The sequence below is a fragment of the Homalodisca vitripennis genome, chromosome 1, assembly GCF_021130785.1.
Source record: "Homalodisca vitripennis isolate AUS2020 chromosome 1, UT_GWSS_2.1, whole genome shotgun sequence".
NCBI lineage: Eukaryota > Metazoa > Arthropoda > Insecta > Hemiptera > Cicadellidae > Homalodisca > Homalodisca vitripennis.
The window spans coordinates 70,996,672-71,012,776 of NC_060207.1; the positions used below are offsets into that span (position 1 = coordinate 70,996,672).

At 39.4% G+C, this 16,105-nt stretch overlaps 1 protein-coding gene across 9 annotated transcripts in view; it reads left to right on the forward strand.

The window, feature by feature from the left end:
• The window catches only part of LOC124364121 (triple functional domain protein), a 717,390-nt gene that overhangs the window by 612,119 nt on the left and 89,166 nt on the right, over nucleotides 1-16,105 (forward strand). For all 9 annotated transcript variants that reach the window (XM_046819384.1, XM_046819393.1, XM_046819400.1 and 6 more), the window contains one exon: nucleotides 11,496-11,787. In XM_046819384.1, the coding sequence (XP_046675340.1) occupies nucleotides 11,496-11,787 (292 nt within the window). The remainder of the gene's footprint in view (nucleotides 1-11,495; nucleotides 11,788-16,105) is intronic.

A 16,105-nucleotide genomic window follows, 5' to 3' on the forward strand; every position in this document is an offset into this window, starting at 1 on the left:
AAACCATTTAAATTAAACGCCTGTACATCTCTTTGGAACTATATGAATATATTTATCTATTTCTCCTATCTTAAAGAGGTATTTTAAAGAGCTGTTCTCCAAATACTTTTTTATTTACCCAAGAACCTATAAGTTACCCAAAACATAAAAATAGCGATTTCAAAGAACCTATTGCAATCTGTGTTAAGAATCTATGAATAGAGAGCGTTGTTGCTAAGACGCTGTCAACACGTAAACCCGCGAGCGACCACCAAACTCAAGTTATCAGTTATAAAACCAGTCCGGAAGTACGGTTACCGTATCAGAGTGACCGCACTGTGGAAGGGATATCCTCAAGATTTCCTGTGCCTGCTACAGTATGTCGTCCCCGAGCTCCTTGCCTTGTCCTTACCAGGGTTCCGAGGACTTGCAGGACATGTTGAACCAGCTGTCCCAGGCCTTAGCGGTCCTCGCGACGGACGAAGATAGCATTAGGAGGTCCTCGGACCAGAACTTCGACTATTCCTGCTTGTACCTCCTTCCTGACACCGAGATCATCGATATCCCCGAGGACCGCGTGCAACACCTGGCTTCCGGCCTCCGCAAGAAATTGGCCTCCCTGCACGGCCGTGACTTCCTCGACACTCAGTTCGTCCTGGCGGTCGCCTCCGAGTGGCCCAGACTGACCTACCGGCTGAGGACCGCGGTGTATCAGCGTCTCGACTTCCTCTACCTTCACTGCGTGCGATCTCCTGATCCCCCCGGGCCTGTTCAGCAGCCCAAGACCTACCGGTGGCAGCGCAACCATTCTCACACAGCCCGCTGGCACAAGGTATCCGCCAAGGGACCGCCGCTGACCAGGAGGGGGAGTGATGGGTATCATCGGCTAAAAAACTTTAAAGTAAGAGTCGTCTTTCTTTGTAATGACAAATCTTTGAATTTCTGTTGAGGTTTACAGACTAAGTGTATAATAATGCGACCCGAATTGGATTTTTTGTTACCCCCTGTGTTCCAAATATTGTATCTATATCTTTCTTGCAAGACAATGGTAAGCGTGTGAACTGTTATAATATAACGTATAACAGAAGCAATATGAATTGTTAATATTTTTCATACTCTTGAGACTCGCTAAAACCTTAAATTTACTCAATAATAACAAATTATTTTCGAACCCTCGTTGATAATGCAACAGGATTTTTTTTCAATTACATTGTTTAGAATTTTTCTGACACGCAACCTAAACAGATATCTTTTTCAATTTTTGTCTATATTTTTATTATTGAAATATATTTATGTACTTATTGTGTATACTAACGACATATAAAACAGTTTTGATAATCTGGATGCAAGATCAAGTTTTCACTGTTCAATATTACAACCTAGTTTTTCCTGAAATTCGTAGTGGCATTTGTAAAAATACATCCATTAAAAGGATGGCGATTGAGGTAGAGCACCAAATAATATGTGTTTCCTTGTCATATTTTCTTGAGCTTCGCATATTTAAAACAACCACCAAACATGTAAATAATAGTTATGTAGGCGTCAGTCAATGAAATATTGAGACTGAAAATGTTTGAAAGCTATAATTTTCAATCTCTATTATACTAAACTTTTAAACATATTCGTATTCGTATAACAGGTGTGGAGTGGTAACTTATAGGTCAGGCGGATGTGGTATTATCAGCACTTCTCTCAATCCGACCGCTATATCTAAACTGATAATACAATTTCCAAACACGACGAACACGATTGATATTATATCAGCAATTATTTGACACGCTAATTATATTTTACGCGTACTTGTTATCGACCCATTAAGTCGTTAAAACTGATTTATTTAATCTAAAAATCCAATCATGTAACGTGAGCCTAGTTAGCTTTATCTGTTTTTACCAGCTTTGGCCGGACAAAGTTATATACTTTGTATACACGGAAAGAAATTATACCTCGCAAATTTATTTATTTGTTCTATTGTTTAGGTCCGACGTGTTGAAGTAGAATCCGATGCTCCTAAAATATAGGGTTAACTACACTTGATCTCGTGAGTGTACGTGGCTAACTCTTTAAGCTTAAAATTGGCGCTGATGAGACGTCCAAGCTGACGCCGTTGCCGATTGCTCAGTGTGTACAGTGTTGCCGATCAGAGTAAGGGCCTGAGAAGGGCCAAAGGGCACTTAAACGAGGAAGAAAGGGTGCGATGAGCCCTCTCCAGACGCTTGCCTCTTAATGTGGCCTTTTACAGCCCCACGCCCCCCCCCCCATCCACAGAACTCGTGACGTCACTGTACCCATCAGGAATTGAAAAGTACTTACCTCAGCATAAAGCGAATGCATCGAGTTTATTACCTACATCCAAACGTAAGAGGATTAATTATAAATCTCATTACATTTCAACATCTGATTACTTCTTTTGATTAGAGCTGAATTCACTAATACACTTAAATAGGGCAAAGATTGCCGACGTACTGTTGATTACAAAATATAGTATTGTAACCTGTTACGTAGCGGCAGGCCAATCAGTTTTTTCCCGATTTAAAACAACATCCACAACAATTAGAAAATTAGTAGTGAATTGTACCATCACCCTACTTCCATCGCCAGTTTTATTCGTATTGCACAAAAGACTAAACACAGCAGTCTCGCTGAAACAAAGATACGCAGTATAACGGCCAGGCCTAGTACTACCACCAACAGAATTAGTTGGCGTGATCTATTAACTAATTCTGTTGGCTGGTCTTGCTTACTAACTTTAGTTCCTTATTGAGGTTTAGTAATTGCAAACTATTAGATAGCACGTTTTTGGAGCAATTAATAGGATTTTCAAACTGCAGCTTCTAATATTGAAAATAGTTTTATTTGTAGTAATAATAAGACATTTTTAATTATCATTTCTAAAAAGACAGTATTATCTGAAGTTTGTACTTATTATTAGCTACTCGTACGTACGATTATACCGTATTGGACGAAATCCAAATAAACAGCAAGCAAATTTTGCGTACGGTTCAAATAAATTAACTATAACAAAAGGTTTTATCATGCAAATTTGATTTTTATAACTAAACAATTATTCACATACGTGAGGGTTCTAGCATAAAAAAGAATGATATGAAAATTATGTATATAATATCGTTAACACCGTATTTTGGTGGTATGACATATCCACCAGTTATACGAAATATATAAAAACTTCGGTGAATTAGCATTATCATTTTGTTATTTGGATAAACCTTTGATATGGGTAAAACGAAATCAAAATCCAAGCTTAAAACGTGAGGACGACTAGTCACAAAACATAACTGTAATACAATGATCTTTTATTAATATTCTTTGTGTAGTAGGCCTGAAGAAAATGTTCAGGCAACAACCACCACCCACTCTATGTAATGGTATCCTTTCGAAATAAACGATGAGTTATTTGAGCCCACCTTTGATGTAGGGAGGCCTAAGGCCCGACGTCTTAAAGATGTTGTTATCCTCCACAGTGTTAATCCTTGCAAACATCAGGTGGATGGAAGAGGCTATCATTGTATTAAAAATACGAAAATGATCAAATAAACATGCCTCTAAAATATTTTAGTTGGCGAGATAAAGATTTCGCATGCTTACTTTGATCGTTAATACTAGTAATCGACTTAACATTTCTTTGTTTGAAGTTTGTTTTTGACAATGGACGGATTGTGAAGTAACAGGATTTTTCCGGACATTTTCCACAGTGATAAAAAAATTAGTAACAATACGTTTCGAGATCTGCAATCTGATCTCTTCTTCAGGTAAATAACTAACCTAACATAATTTATTTAACTTTCAACGGCAATGCCATTACATTAAACGAACTTAGTAATAATATTGTACTTAACAAGTAATAGTCTTTTACGTTTAATGGTCTTTTTGTTTCGCTTATGTATTCACTATTGCAACTAAATTTTATACTTAAGCACAGTTTTTGGAATCCTAAGTGCCATTTTTTGTTACGTTTTTACGAGATTTTATCTAAGAGCATTGTGTGTTTTAAACGCGGTACTTTCTACCTACTCTTCTAATTTTCTCCAACAATCCCTGCACATAGAGTATTGACATAAACGCAAATTTATCAGTATTCTGTTACATTCCGTGGCAGCTGCGTTAGGTTGGTGGTATTGAAATGGGAGGCCATTGAAGGACGATAGTTTGTTCTTCGCATTAAAGTCACCTCCAGGATCATCGTTAGTGAACGATATACATAGACTGAAAGTCGCAATTTCCACTCGAATAGTTGGTTTTCATATGGCATTTGTAATCTCTGAACACATCCTTCCCACGCCACCACTCCCAGCAATACTGGACATTTCTGTTTATTTCTCACTAAGAATTATTTCTAATATTACCGTGTCTCTCTTGTAAGACCTGAATACAGGGGAAATTAAGTTCTATAATTTCTTGAGCAATTTTAGGCGCTGAAAGTAATATTTAAGTACATCTTACAATCGGTACCAACGAAAAACTGCTGGAGATAAAGATATAAATTATTGTAATAAACATAATAACAATGTATTACTTTAAACAAACTCTCCAATAATATAACGTTTCTATTTTTGTGAGGCCTTTCGTACTCAATGAGTACATCTTCGGACTCAGACAACTGAATAAAATTATATTATTGGAGAGTTTGTTAAGTAATATATAATTTACAATAAGACAAGAGCTTCAAGAATGTATAATAACAATGACTGAAGCGAATGACATAAACTTTTATGTTATATTTCTTGCCGATAAAATATAATATTTATTACATCTCTTATTTTAAAGGGATGTTACATTGAAATTTAAAAATAATTTGCCCAAAACAGGATTGGGCCACGTCACTGGAAGGCCCCGGGCGCCAGGACGGGTGATAATTGCAGTAATTGATTCCACCGCGGACTGCCCCTTCTCTCTCTGCGGCGGCGCTAATAAATTACCTCTATTATCAAAATTAAAACCCACACACAATTACAAATTAGCGTCCCCTTCTTATCCCGCCATCAAGTCATCAGGCGCACGTTGTAATGGAACATCCATGTTATGACATTATCTTATCGCCGCGTTTACATAAACCAGACTGTAGCCGATCAATCCCACTGTCGGAGTCAATGATGACAGTCCACATTTTCCTCCCCCCTCCCCTGTATGATCTCACTTAGTGACTTAAGAACACGTGCACTCTAGTTTGAGTAGTTGCTAACTTTAAGTAACTCAAATTTCCGTTGTTCTGTATATGCCTAACATTACCTGTCATTTTGGTTGAAACTAAGCCCCTATCTTTGCACGAGAGAAAGTAAAACTTCGCTTTTAGGAACTTCACCAATAAAAAAAGCTTCAGAATTCGTGGAGTAACAGTTGAATTATTTATTTGTTAGAGGGATATTCATTTTATCATTAACATTAAGTTTAAGTGCCATTTTATTTTCACTAATCGAATCTAATACTGTGCTTTCTATGTCTGGTTACAAATCGAATATCTAGTCAAAAACATTATTTGTATAATAAATATAATGATGATACTCACCTCAGTGAATGTCCATCTCTGCTAAGTTTGCGAAAGAAGAAGGTGGGGAAGCAGGATATTCTGTACAGGCTTAATGGGCGATTTTTCTGGTTCTGTACTGTAATGATATAATACTGTTCTTCAATGTACGTGAAAACAGCGTTTTAATGATAATGACGAGCGATCTGTGAAATACTTCCGGAAATGGCAGTGAACTGTTTAATACATTACAGCACGGTATACCAATCCTAATGTATTTTAGTAGTATTAGCATAGATTTAAACGTACTTCAAATTCAGTATCCAGCCAGGTGATAGTACTTGTGTATAGAAGAAAGTTGAAACGATCTATTTTTCATGCATGAACTATGTTGAAAGGTATTTTTCACGTGGCGCTATCATCTTAAATATCAAACTGAAGTTGTATTTTTTGAAAGTTTGAAGTTGCATATATTATTGGTTGATTGATATATTATTTTTATTAGTTTAAAAAGTCCATCATGTTTGTTAAAATTCTATAAGATTAAATAATTATGTCATTTCTAAAGCTGTAGTTTTCTAAATACTACTTCGGATATTTATGGAGTATAACATTAACCCAAATAAAAATACATTTGAATGTAAAAGGGTACCATTAAACTCGATCCGCGTTTAGGATTATTCTGCTCGTCCTCATGAGACTTGTACAAGGATCAAGAACCAGAGGTAGTTTCGGATTATTTAAATGAATCGTCTTTATTAACAATTAACAAGACGGAAATTTAAAGTGAATTCTTAAAATTGTAAAAACAAAACATTTGGGAAATTATATTTTATATGTTGTGCAATCTGATCATACATACAGCCAAATAGTGCCATAACTCAAAATATAGTCGGTAGCAGGGAACATTGTCACTTTTAACGTGAATTGCCCTCTAAAATATGTTTCAAGCTTCTCGGAAATTCCTAAGATTATATCTTTAACAAAAAATGAAGTTTATGCTGGTAAAAACAAATAATCACACAATTTGGTTTGGAATGTCGAAGTTGCTTATTTACGATAAATATTATTTGACATTCTAAACTTGGGTTTCAAAAATCTTTACGACATCTTAATTTACCTGTAGAATATTCCTTTAAAGGTTATTGTATAAGTACACAAGGATCGACTAAAAAGTTGAGTATCCGAAAACAATGTGAAGCGGTCATTCGAGTAATTCAAACCGTTGTCTTCTGATCCAGGCCATCTATCAACTATCCGAGAACCGGACAGAAAGACTCCGGAAGGCCATCTGTCGTGGAATCGGAGGTCGAGATGGAACAATCGCGCGGGGGACGTCCTATTACAGGACCGGTACGGAAACCAGGTCGCCGCGACTGCCCTATACAGAACATCGCTGCCAACACAGAACGCTGGCTCACACTTATCTATCATCTTTTCGTCTATCTTTGGTCATTCACAGCAGCAAGCAGTTGAGTTCGCTTGCATAACCGGTAGACCGCCTAGGTCTTTAACCACCAGTCTAGGACGTGAGGTTGGTCATGTTTGCTGTCTGGTCTAGCTTGAGGTGTGGTGTGGTCGCAGCAGCAAGCAGTTGAGTTCGCTTGCATAACCGGTAGACCGCCTAGGTCTTTAACCACCAGTCTAGGACGTGAGGTTGGTCATGTTTGCTGTCTGGTCTAGCTTGAGGTGTGGTGTGTTCGAAGCAGCAAGCAGTTGAGTTCGCTTGAATAACCGGTAGACCGCCTAGGTCTTTAACCACTAGTCTTGGACGTAAGGTTGGTCATGTTTGCTGTATGGTCTAGCTTGAGGTATGGTGCGTTCGCAGCAGCAAGCAGTTGAGTTCGCTTGCATAACCGGTAGACCGCCTAGGCCTTTGGCCACTAGTCTGGGACGTAAGGTTGGTCATGTTTGCTGTATGGTCTAGCTTGAGGTATGGTGCGTTCGCAGCAGCAAGCAGTTGAGTTCGCTTGAATAACCGGTAGACCGCCTAGGCCTTTAAACACTAGTCTGGGACGTGAGGCTGATCATGTTTCGCTTGCATTACCGGTAGACAGTCTAGGCCTTTGGCCACTAGTCTTGGACGTAAGGTTGGTCATGTTTGCTGTATGGTCTAGCTTGAGGTATGGTGCGTTCGCAGCAGCAAGCAGTTGAGTTCGCTTGCATAACCGGTAGACCGCCTAGGCCTTTGGCCACTAGTCTTGGACGTAAGGTTGGTCATGTTTGCTGTATGGTCTAGCTTGAGGTATGGTGCGTTCGCAGCAGCAAGCAGTTGAGTTCGCTTGCATAACCGGTAGACCGCCTAGGCCTTTGGCCACTAGTCTGGGACGTAAGGTTGGTCATGTTTGCTGTATGGTCTAGCTTGAGGTATGGTGCGTTCGCAGCAGCAAGCAGTTGAGTTCGCTTGCATAACCGGTAGACCGCCTAGGCCTTTGGCCACTAGTCTGGGACGTAAGGTTGGTCATGTTTGCTGTATGGTCTAGCTTGAGGTATGGTGCGTTCGCAGCAGCAAGCAGTTGAGTTCGCTTGAATAACCGGTAGACCGCCTAGGCCTTTAAACACTAGTCTGGGACGTGAGGCTGATCATGTTTCGCTTGCATTACCGGTAGACAGTCTAGGCCTTTGGCCACTAGTCTTGGACGTAAGGTTGGTCATGTTTGCTGTATGGTCTAGCTTGAGGTATGGTGCGTTCGAAGCAGCAAGCAGTTGAGTTCGCTTGAATAACCGGTAGACCGCCTAGGCCTTTAAACACTAGTCTGGGACGTGAGGCTGATCATGTTTCGCTTGCATTACCGGTAGACAGTCTAGGCCTTTGGCCACTAGTCTTGGACGTAAGGTTGGTCATGTTTGCTGTATGGTCTAGCTTGAGGTATGGTGCGTTCGCAGCAGCAAGCAGTTGAGTTCGCTTGCATAACCGGTAGACCGCCTAGGCCTTTGGCCACTAGTCTGGGACGTAAGGTTGGTCATGTTTGCTGTATGGTCTAGCTTGAGGTATGGTGCGTTCGCAGCAGCAAGCAGTTGAGTTCGCTTGTATACCCGGTAGACCGCCTAGGCCTTTAAACACTAGTCTGGGACGTGAGGCTGATCATGTTTCGCTTGCATTACCGGTAGACAGTCTAGGCCTTTGGCCACTAGTCTTGGACGTAAGGTTGGTCATGTTTGCTGTATGGTCTAGCTTGAGGTATGGTGCGTTCGCAGCAGCAAGCAGTTGAGTTCGCTTGTATACCCGGTAGACCGCCTAGGCCTTTGGCCACTAGTCTGGGACGCGAGGGTGGTCATGTTTCGCATGCATAACCAGTAGACCGCTTAGACCTTTGGCCTCTAGTCTGGGACGTGAGGCTGGTCATGTTTCGCTTGCATAACCGGTAGACCGCCTAGGCCTTTGGCCTCTAGTCTGGGACGCGAGGGTGGTCATGTTTCGCATGCATAACCAGTAGACCGCTTAGACCTTTGGCCTCTAGTCTGGGACGTGAGGCTGGTCATGTTTCGCTTGCATAACCGGTAGACCGCCTATGCCTTTGACCTCTAGTATAAGACTTTAGGCTGGTCATGTTTCGCTTGCATAACCGGTAGACCGCTTAGACCTTTGGCCTCTAGTCTGGGACGTGAGGCTGGTCATGTTTCGCTTGCATAACCGGTAGACCGCCTAGGCCTTTGGCCTCTAGTCTGGGACGTGAGGCTGGTCATGTTTCGCTTGCATAACCGGTAGACCGCCTAGGCCTTTAAACACTAGTCTGGGACGTGAGGCTGGTCATGTTTCGCTTGCATAACCGGTAGACCGCTTAGACCTTTGGCCTCTAGTCTGGGACGTGAGGCTGGCCATGTTTCGCTTGCATAACCGGTAGACCGCCTAGGCCTTTGGCCTCTAGTCTGGGACGTGAGGTTGGTCATGTTTCGCTTGCATAACCGGTAGACCGCCTAGGCCTTTGGCCTCTAGTCTGGGACGTGAGGCTGGTCATGTTTCGCTTGCATAACCGGTAGACCGCCTATGCCTTTGACCTCTAGTATAAGACTTTAGGCTGGTCATGTTTCGCTTGCATAACCGGTAGACCGCTTAGACCTTTGGCCTCTAGTCTGGGACGTGAGGCTGGTCATGTTTCGCTTGCATAACCGGTAGACCGCCTAGGCCTTTGACCTCTAGTATAAGACTTGAGGCTGGTGATGTTTCGCTTGCATAACCGGTAGACCGCCTATGCCTTTGGCCACTAGTCTGGGACGTGAGGCCGGTCATGTTTGCTGTCTGGTCTAGTCTAGGTGATAGCTGTGTTTGTCGGTCCAAGCTTTGTCTTGTACATACTTGCTCTCGGATACCATAGACTTACTTGGCTTACATTTTTTTTGTTCATAGAGCTTAGATGAGAGTTTCCGCATGTTTGTGCATTTTAGATCATTCTTTCTGATGACTTTCGATCATCCTAGTACATCGTATATTATTCTCAACGTAAACAACACATTGATTGAATAATTTTGTTAATGTTATATATGATGAATAAATATGTTGTTGGTATAAGGGCATTCTGTGCATTTTTCGTTCCTCATCTTGAAGATGGCTGTCCTTGCGATTTCATCTCCCTCGTGAATAAATCCAGTAAATGTTATAGCCTATATCTTATTTAAATATATAGCGGGCTTTATCAAATCATCTCTTTGGCATCCGGTGTGTAAGTAGTTATCAACAAATTTTCTTCTAGTTGTACTCAGATAATGTCGGGTAATAATTTGGTATTTCCCTAAGGTATTTGCGTGTTTTCTCGGTAGGCTGAGTGAGTTGTCTCATCAAGTTGCAGCCGACTGTAGTTATTCTCACGCGTTTCTTTAACAATCTCGTCCATGATTCATGGGATCACACTTCTAGTATTTCTTTTCCTCTTCTGTGACCTCTTAGTTCCTTTTTATGTCTCATCTTTGGTTTCCTTACTTGGCCAGACAACTTCCTCACCTCCGCGCCCGTTTTCTCCAAAATGGAATGAAACGTACGTCGCACGCAGGCCTGCTGCACAGTGGAATATATACGTCTACATCACTAGTCAGAAAAAAACCTTGTACTCGGCAAGAGAGATTTTAATTTAGAGCGAAGTCTGAATTGGTCTAGACGATAACATGTTTACTTTTATGTCGTTAGTCTAAATCTTTAGTACATAGCTCAATATAAATCCTCATATGCTCGTATACCTACTGATTATAATGAATTTCTTTTAATATAATCAAGAATGTAAGAGGATCTCTCGAAGTGCTGTTTAAGAATCATTTTGAGCTCATATGAAAAATATAATTTATATTCAATCAAATCTGCAAACCAACAACAGTAAATTGTCCGTGCAAAGGATATATTGGCGCCCAGTTCATTAGAGCATTCCTCTTTTATTCCCTTGAAGTGAATTGAGATACTTATCTAACTCTCTATGTTTGGTTAGCTGAAAGGATACTTTTTGTACCTTTCCACGATCTCTTTTCAGGGACGCCCTCAATTTCTTTGATAAAAACTCGAATCTGCTAAATCGCAGAAGTGTGATAAGTGCGGTAGCCTAGTTAAAATTTGCGCGCCTAGGTGTAAAAACGTTTACCGCAGAACATAAATGTGGTCATACGAGGTCAGTTAAAACATATTTTGTAGAAAGAATTAATTGGGTCTGAAATACTAAGTGAATGTTTGAATATGTTAAACTTTTAGCACTATTCGCTATAGACCGTGTCAGATATTCGTAGAGAAATTGTAACATACACACCATATCCTACACTTTTGTTTGTATGAAGAACGTGGATAAAATGTGTCGTCACAAGTATTCTAGCTTTTGTGGTTGTCGTTTTAGCTCTAACTAAATATAAGTAGGCCAACACTTTAGAGTTTTTTAAACTATTTCAGATCTTCGGTTTTCGTAGCTTCTTGGGTGCTTTTCCATTTCTCAAAACCGGATTATTATTAAGCTTATGTTTCAGATACGGCTACTCTTGGGATTTCTCGGATGTCTTCACCGTTTTCCAAATAAGAAATCTGAAATCGTTATCGGTAATTTGACCATATCCTTGCCCACAGACTGGAGGTGTGGAGATGACTTGGGTGATCGCGGACCATGTGGCCGGGGGCGCTGCAGAACTGTCGGTGACCAAGGGGCAGCAGGTGGAGGTAGTGGAGGTCAGGCCTGGGGACCCTGGAGGGGAATGGTGCCTTGTGCGCATGCCCACTTCCGGCAGTGCCGTAGACTCGCCGCCGGAAGGGTTGGTACCCTTGGCGGTCCTCAAGCAGCCTCCCCCTGGTTGCCTAAAGAGCTCTGGAGCCTCCGCCACTTCCACCTCGCCCAACAGGCGGACCGCCGACCACGATCTCGGTGAGTACTGATTCATATTTTTATATATACAAAACTAGCTTGCCTTGGTGTTGTGAATTGTCTAGACTCCTTACAGCAGCTCTTGTGTAAAATCCATAATAAGGACTCTGATAATCAACGAATGTGCATTTCCTTCGTAACGTAAACTCATTTTTTATATTCAGCAACTTTGTTTGACCCAGTGGATTCTACATATAGTGCGTAATGATTTAAACATTGAAATCAGTCAAATCTCGCTTCTACAACAGTAAATTGTTTTTAAGTTTAATACAAACTTAATTTGTAATTGGATCTGTATCCGTATTGATCAAACGTATTACAACGAGGACAAGTGTTAATTTATTGATGTTATTATTTGATCTCGTCCAGAACATCGACTGAAGTAAAAACAACAGTCATCATACGGAGCATCTATATAAAAGATTTTAGGCAACTTATTTTTTAATACATCATTTTTGATCGCACTCATTTTTCTAGATAATGCAACAATACAAATATTGCTATATTTACCTCATATAACTCTCTCAGAGAGGTATACTGCTGAACTTTAACGTTGGTTACATTTAATAACACGTATTGTTTAATGCAAAGAAACTCATTAATTTTGAACACATTGGGACAAAAAATTCTTTAACACGTTACCTAGGAAGGTAAATGTGCGAAAATGACAAGAGATCTCGTAAATTTGAAGTGAATAAAGTAAAGTGAAGTAAACATGTCTTATTTTACCAGACAAACATCTCTTAAATTTGAAGCAAGTTCTTAGCGCTAAGTCACCTAGGAAGAGATATGTGCGAAAACGCCAAGAGATCTCTTAAATTTGAAGTGAGTAAAGTAAATATGTCTTATTTTACCAGGCGAAGATCTCTTAAATTTAAGGTAAGCGTTTAGCGGAAAGTTACATAGTAAGAGATATGTGGGAAAACGCCAACAGATCATTTACATTTGCAGTGAGATCTTAGCGTTAACTAAGAGGAGGAAAGAGCATACCTCCAACAAATTGCTTCTAATTGTTATTGAATTTATCATACATTGTAATATAAGAAATACCGTGCTACAATGTGACGATTTCATAAGATTGTTCATGCTCATGCGACTATCGAGTCGGTAATGAGTCAGCTGTTCATTGTAGCTTTACAAAATATATAAATAACTAATTTGATAAACATTAACATTTTAAAGGATCGTTAATAGTAAATTAGGTTATGAAATATTGAAGATGGAGCTTTTATTGGTTATTATTAACTTAATCTCTACATTATTAACTTAATGGGTTTGATGATGTGCTCCTTGAATACGAAAGGCCTCACAGAAATAAAAAAGTATATTATTTGAGTGTTTGTTTTAAATTTATAACTAATTCCAATAAGAACAGAGCTTCTAGTATGTATTAATCACTACATTTAAAACACACCAACCAATACTTAAAACATTTTATTTTCGTCAGGCACATATCAAAAGTATTTATTTTTGTATTTACTTGTAATCGAAAATGCTCAAAAAAATAAAAATGTTAAGTATTGGTTGGTGTGTTCTAAATTTAGTGTTTAGTTAGGTTATGAGAGTTAGATATATTTCAATAGGAATATTAAATTACGCGTATTTTGCGACTGTAAATTGGTACAAATATTGTAAATTTATGGGATAACCGTATCTTTCTTTAGTGCTGGTAAAGTCTGTAGAAGGGTCATTAAACGGCGACAGGTTGACCATGTTATACCTCCATCGCGTGCTACTATGTCGTAATCTCGGATATAGCACAACCTGCATCAGACCGTTTCATCGGTTATACTGTTTCAACCCGAAATCAATGTACAATTTGAAATAAGTGTAATAATATGAATGAAGAATATGATTAGCGATTATTTTCTTTAGTGGTTCTTTAAATTATGCAATCTATGCAGCTTTAATAACTACCGTAAATTATATAAAATTTTAAATATAATTATTATTATTTTGTGTGTGTGTGTGTTTTATAAATAAATCTTAACTCTCTAATACAAGATAATTCTACAAAATTTATCTCGAATTCTCTGAACATATTTGCCTACGCTTATAGGAAATGGAGGTTTGGTTCTAGGAGTTCGATTAACGTAATGATTATTTATCCCAGTAAACCCGTCTGTTGTTAAATAATGGCCATAAGATTCAGGTAAGTGTCCGCTGTAGTTCAAGTCTCTGTAAATTGCATTAACTCTGAAACAGTCAAAGCCACTGGTAAAATTGACAGGCAGGAATATGGAAAATTAGAAGTCAATAAACGAGCAGGCAATGCACAATGATGTATTGTTTATATGTTTCAGTTAACAGCACATGTGACGCTATGTTCTTTGATCGTGTTTGAAATAAATAGTTGAATCTGCTATGTCACAGAAAAGAAAAATCAGAACATGATTCGATCGCGTGGTTTCTATATTGTGCTTAAACAACGAGGGAAAATAACGTTTAACCGGTTTAAATACGTTTTAAGTTCTGTAACCCACAGCTGATTTCAACAACTTAACTAAATTATTTCATTTGAACAAACCGATAAGAATTTTGCTAAATTTCAAGAAAAAATGGTCACGGGATTGGTCATCCCGGTTAATGTGCGTAAGGTCATGAAATAACCTATTAATTTATCTTTTTGTGACCGAGACTATGTCTGACTGTTGTTTTTGCAGATAGTAGTGTAATGGGTTATAATATAATAACAGGAACTCTACACTAGATCAGTCTTGTATTTGAATTGTACTAATACAGTGTCTTCCGTGTATGTGGATTGTAATAGAACATATTAATCCCACACAGAGTCTGCCGTACGCCTGGATGTTGCCAAGCAGACACTAAAGGATAGCATACTATGCATTTTTGTCTCGTCGGTATCCATATCTAGTGCTAAAGAAGCGGGTGGCGGCCATGCTCGCGACAAATGCTCGAGTCCGGCAGCATACAAATGCACTCATTACCCTGTAGTCCGTACCCACACGTAACAGCGCTCCACTTGGCGTCGCGTCGGGGTTGAACAAGTCACCCGCTCCTGCTGATTTATCTCCTTGTTGGACCCATCTTGTCTGTTTAGTTTATTATCGTAGAAGGAATAATTAATTAGCAAACTTTTGCTTGCAAATCGTGCGGTGAAAAAGAAAGGAGTTTTACATCGTTTAACCGCAGTGACCGTACGATCTTATGATGTATGTGCTAATCTTAGTTTGACGGTAAACATGTTATAATAATTGGCTTATTTTAGTCGAGGTAAAAATATGTAACAGTTTTATTGCCATAATATGTTACGGTCCATTATTTAGACGAAGTCGCAGAGATTCGAATGTAGACAGATACTTCAGTGTCAACTTTATCAGTAAATCTATACATATATCAACGATCCCGATTTTATGATTTTCCATTAACAATTTTCTTCTTTTATTAAAACCATTCCTGTTTTATCTGATATCTGTTTCACAAATAAGGAGGCGTTTGCAAATTCATATACGAGTATAGTTTTGCGAAAGATTTCTAGAGCTAGTTTATTGAAGAGGCTCGTACATTAAGCAATCAAAAAGATTTAACTTGAATCAAAAGAAAGAGTCCATAACATCACTGCTTACATTGAAACATCTGTTCATATTTGTAACAAATCGAATTACTACAACAAAATGTGAATAAGATCTTTTATTTTTGTCGATTGGCTCTGACTGGATCAGTACAAGTATGTCATTGTGATCCTGGAGTCCCCAACGCGACGTGACGAGATATCTCGCTAGTACTTAACAAAAGCCTGGCTGAGAGAGGGTAGACGGACTCATTTAGCGAGACAATAGGAACTCATATTGCACAAGGTCCGTGTGTGCAATGAAAGTTGAGGGGAAGTCTTTTGACAACACCGCTCGTATTGTTCAATTAGGCCGGGTAATGTTAACAGAAGAGAAGACGTTTTACAAACTAATAAAAGTATCTTTTTTATATTTTTCTGTTTGGGAAATACTTTTATACTTTAGATACCCTAATTTGTAATTTAACAAATTAAACCAGTGCTCTAGTTCTAGTGCTTATTAGGCATATGTTACATCCCCAGCGTTTCACAAAGTCCATGATAAATCAGATGCGGTGTACGTGTACGTGTGTGTGTACGTGTACGTGTGTGTACACTGCTGTGTGTCGGTGTGCTCGGCCACAGTTGACGGCCCCGTGATTGATTCCTGACCTTTCTGCCAACAGACGGACGGTATATGTATTGTATTGTGCCTGACGTTATCCCGCCGGCCCGGATACATACAGCTGCATTATTCAATCACACTTCACCGCGCCCGCTACTGCAGTTCACTTGTAGCTTTATATA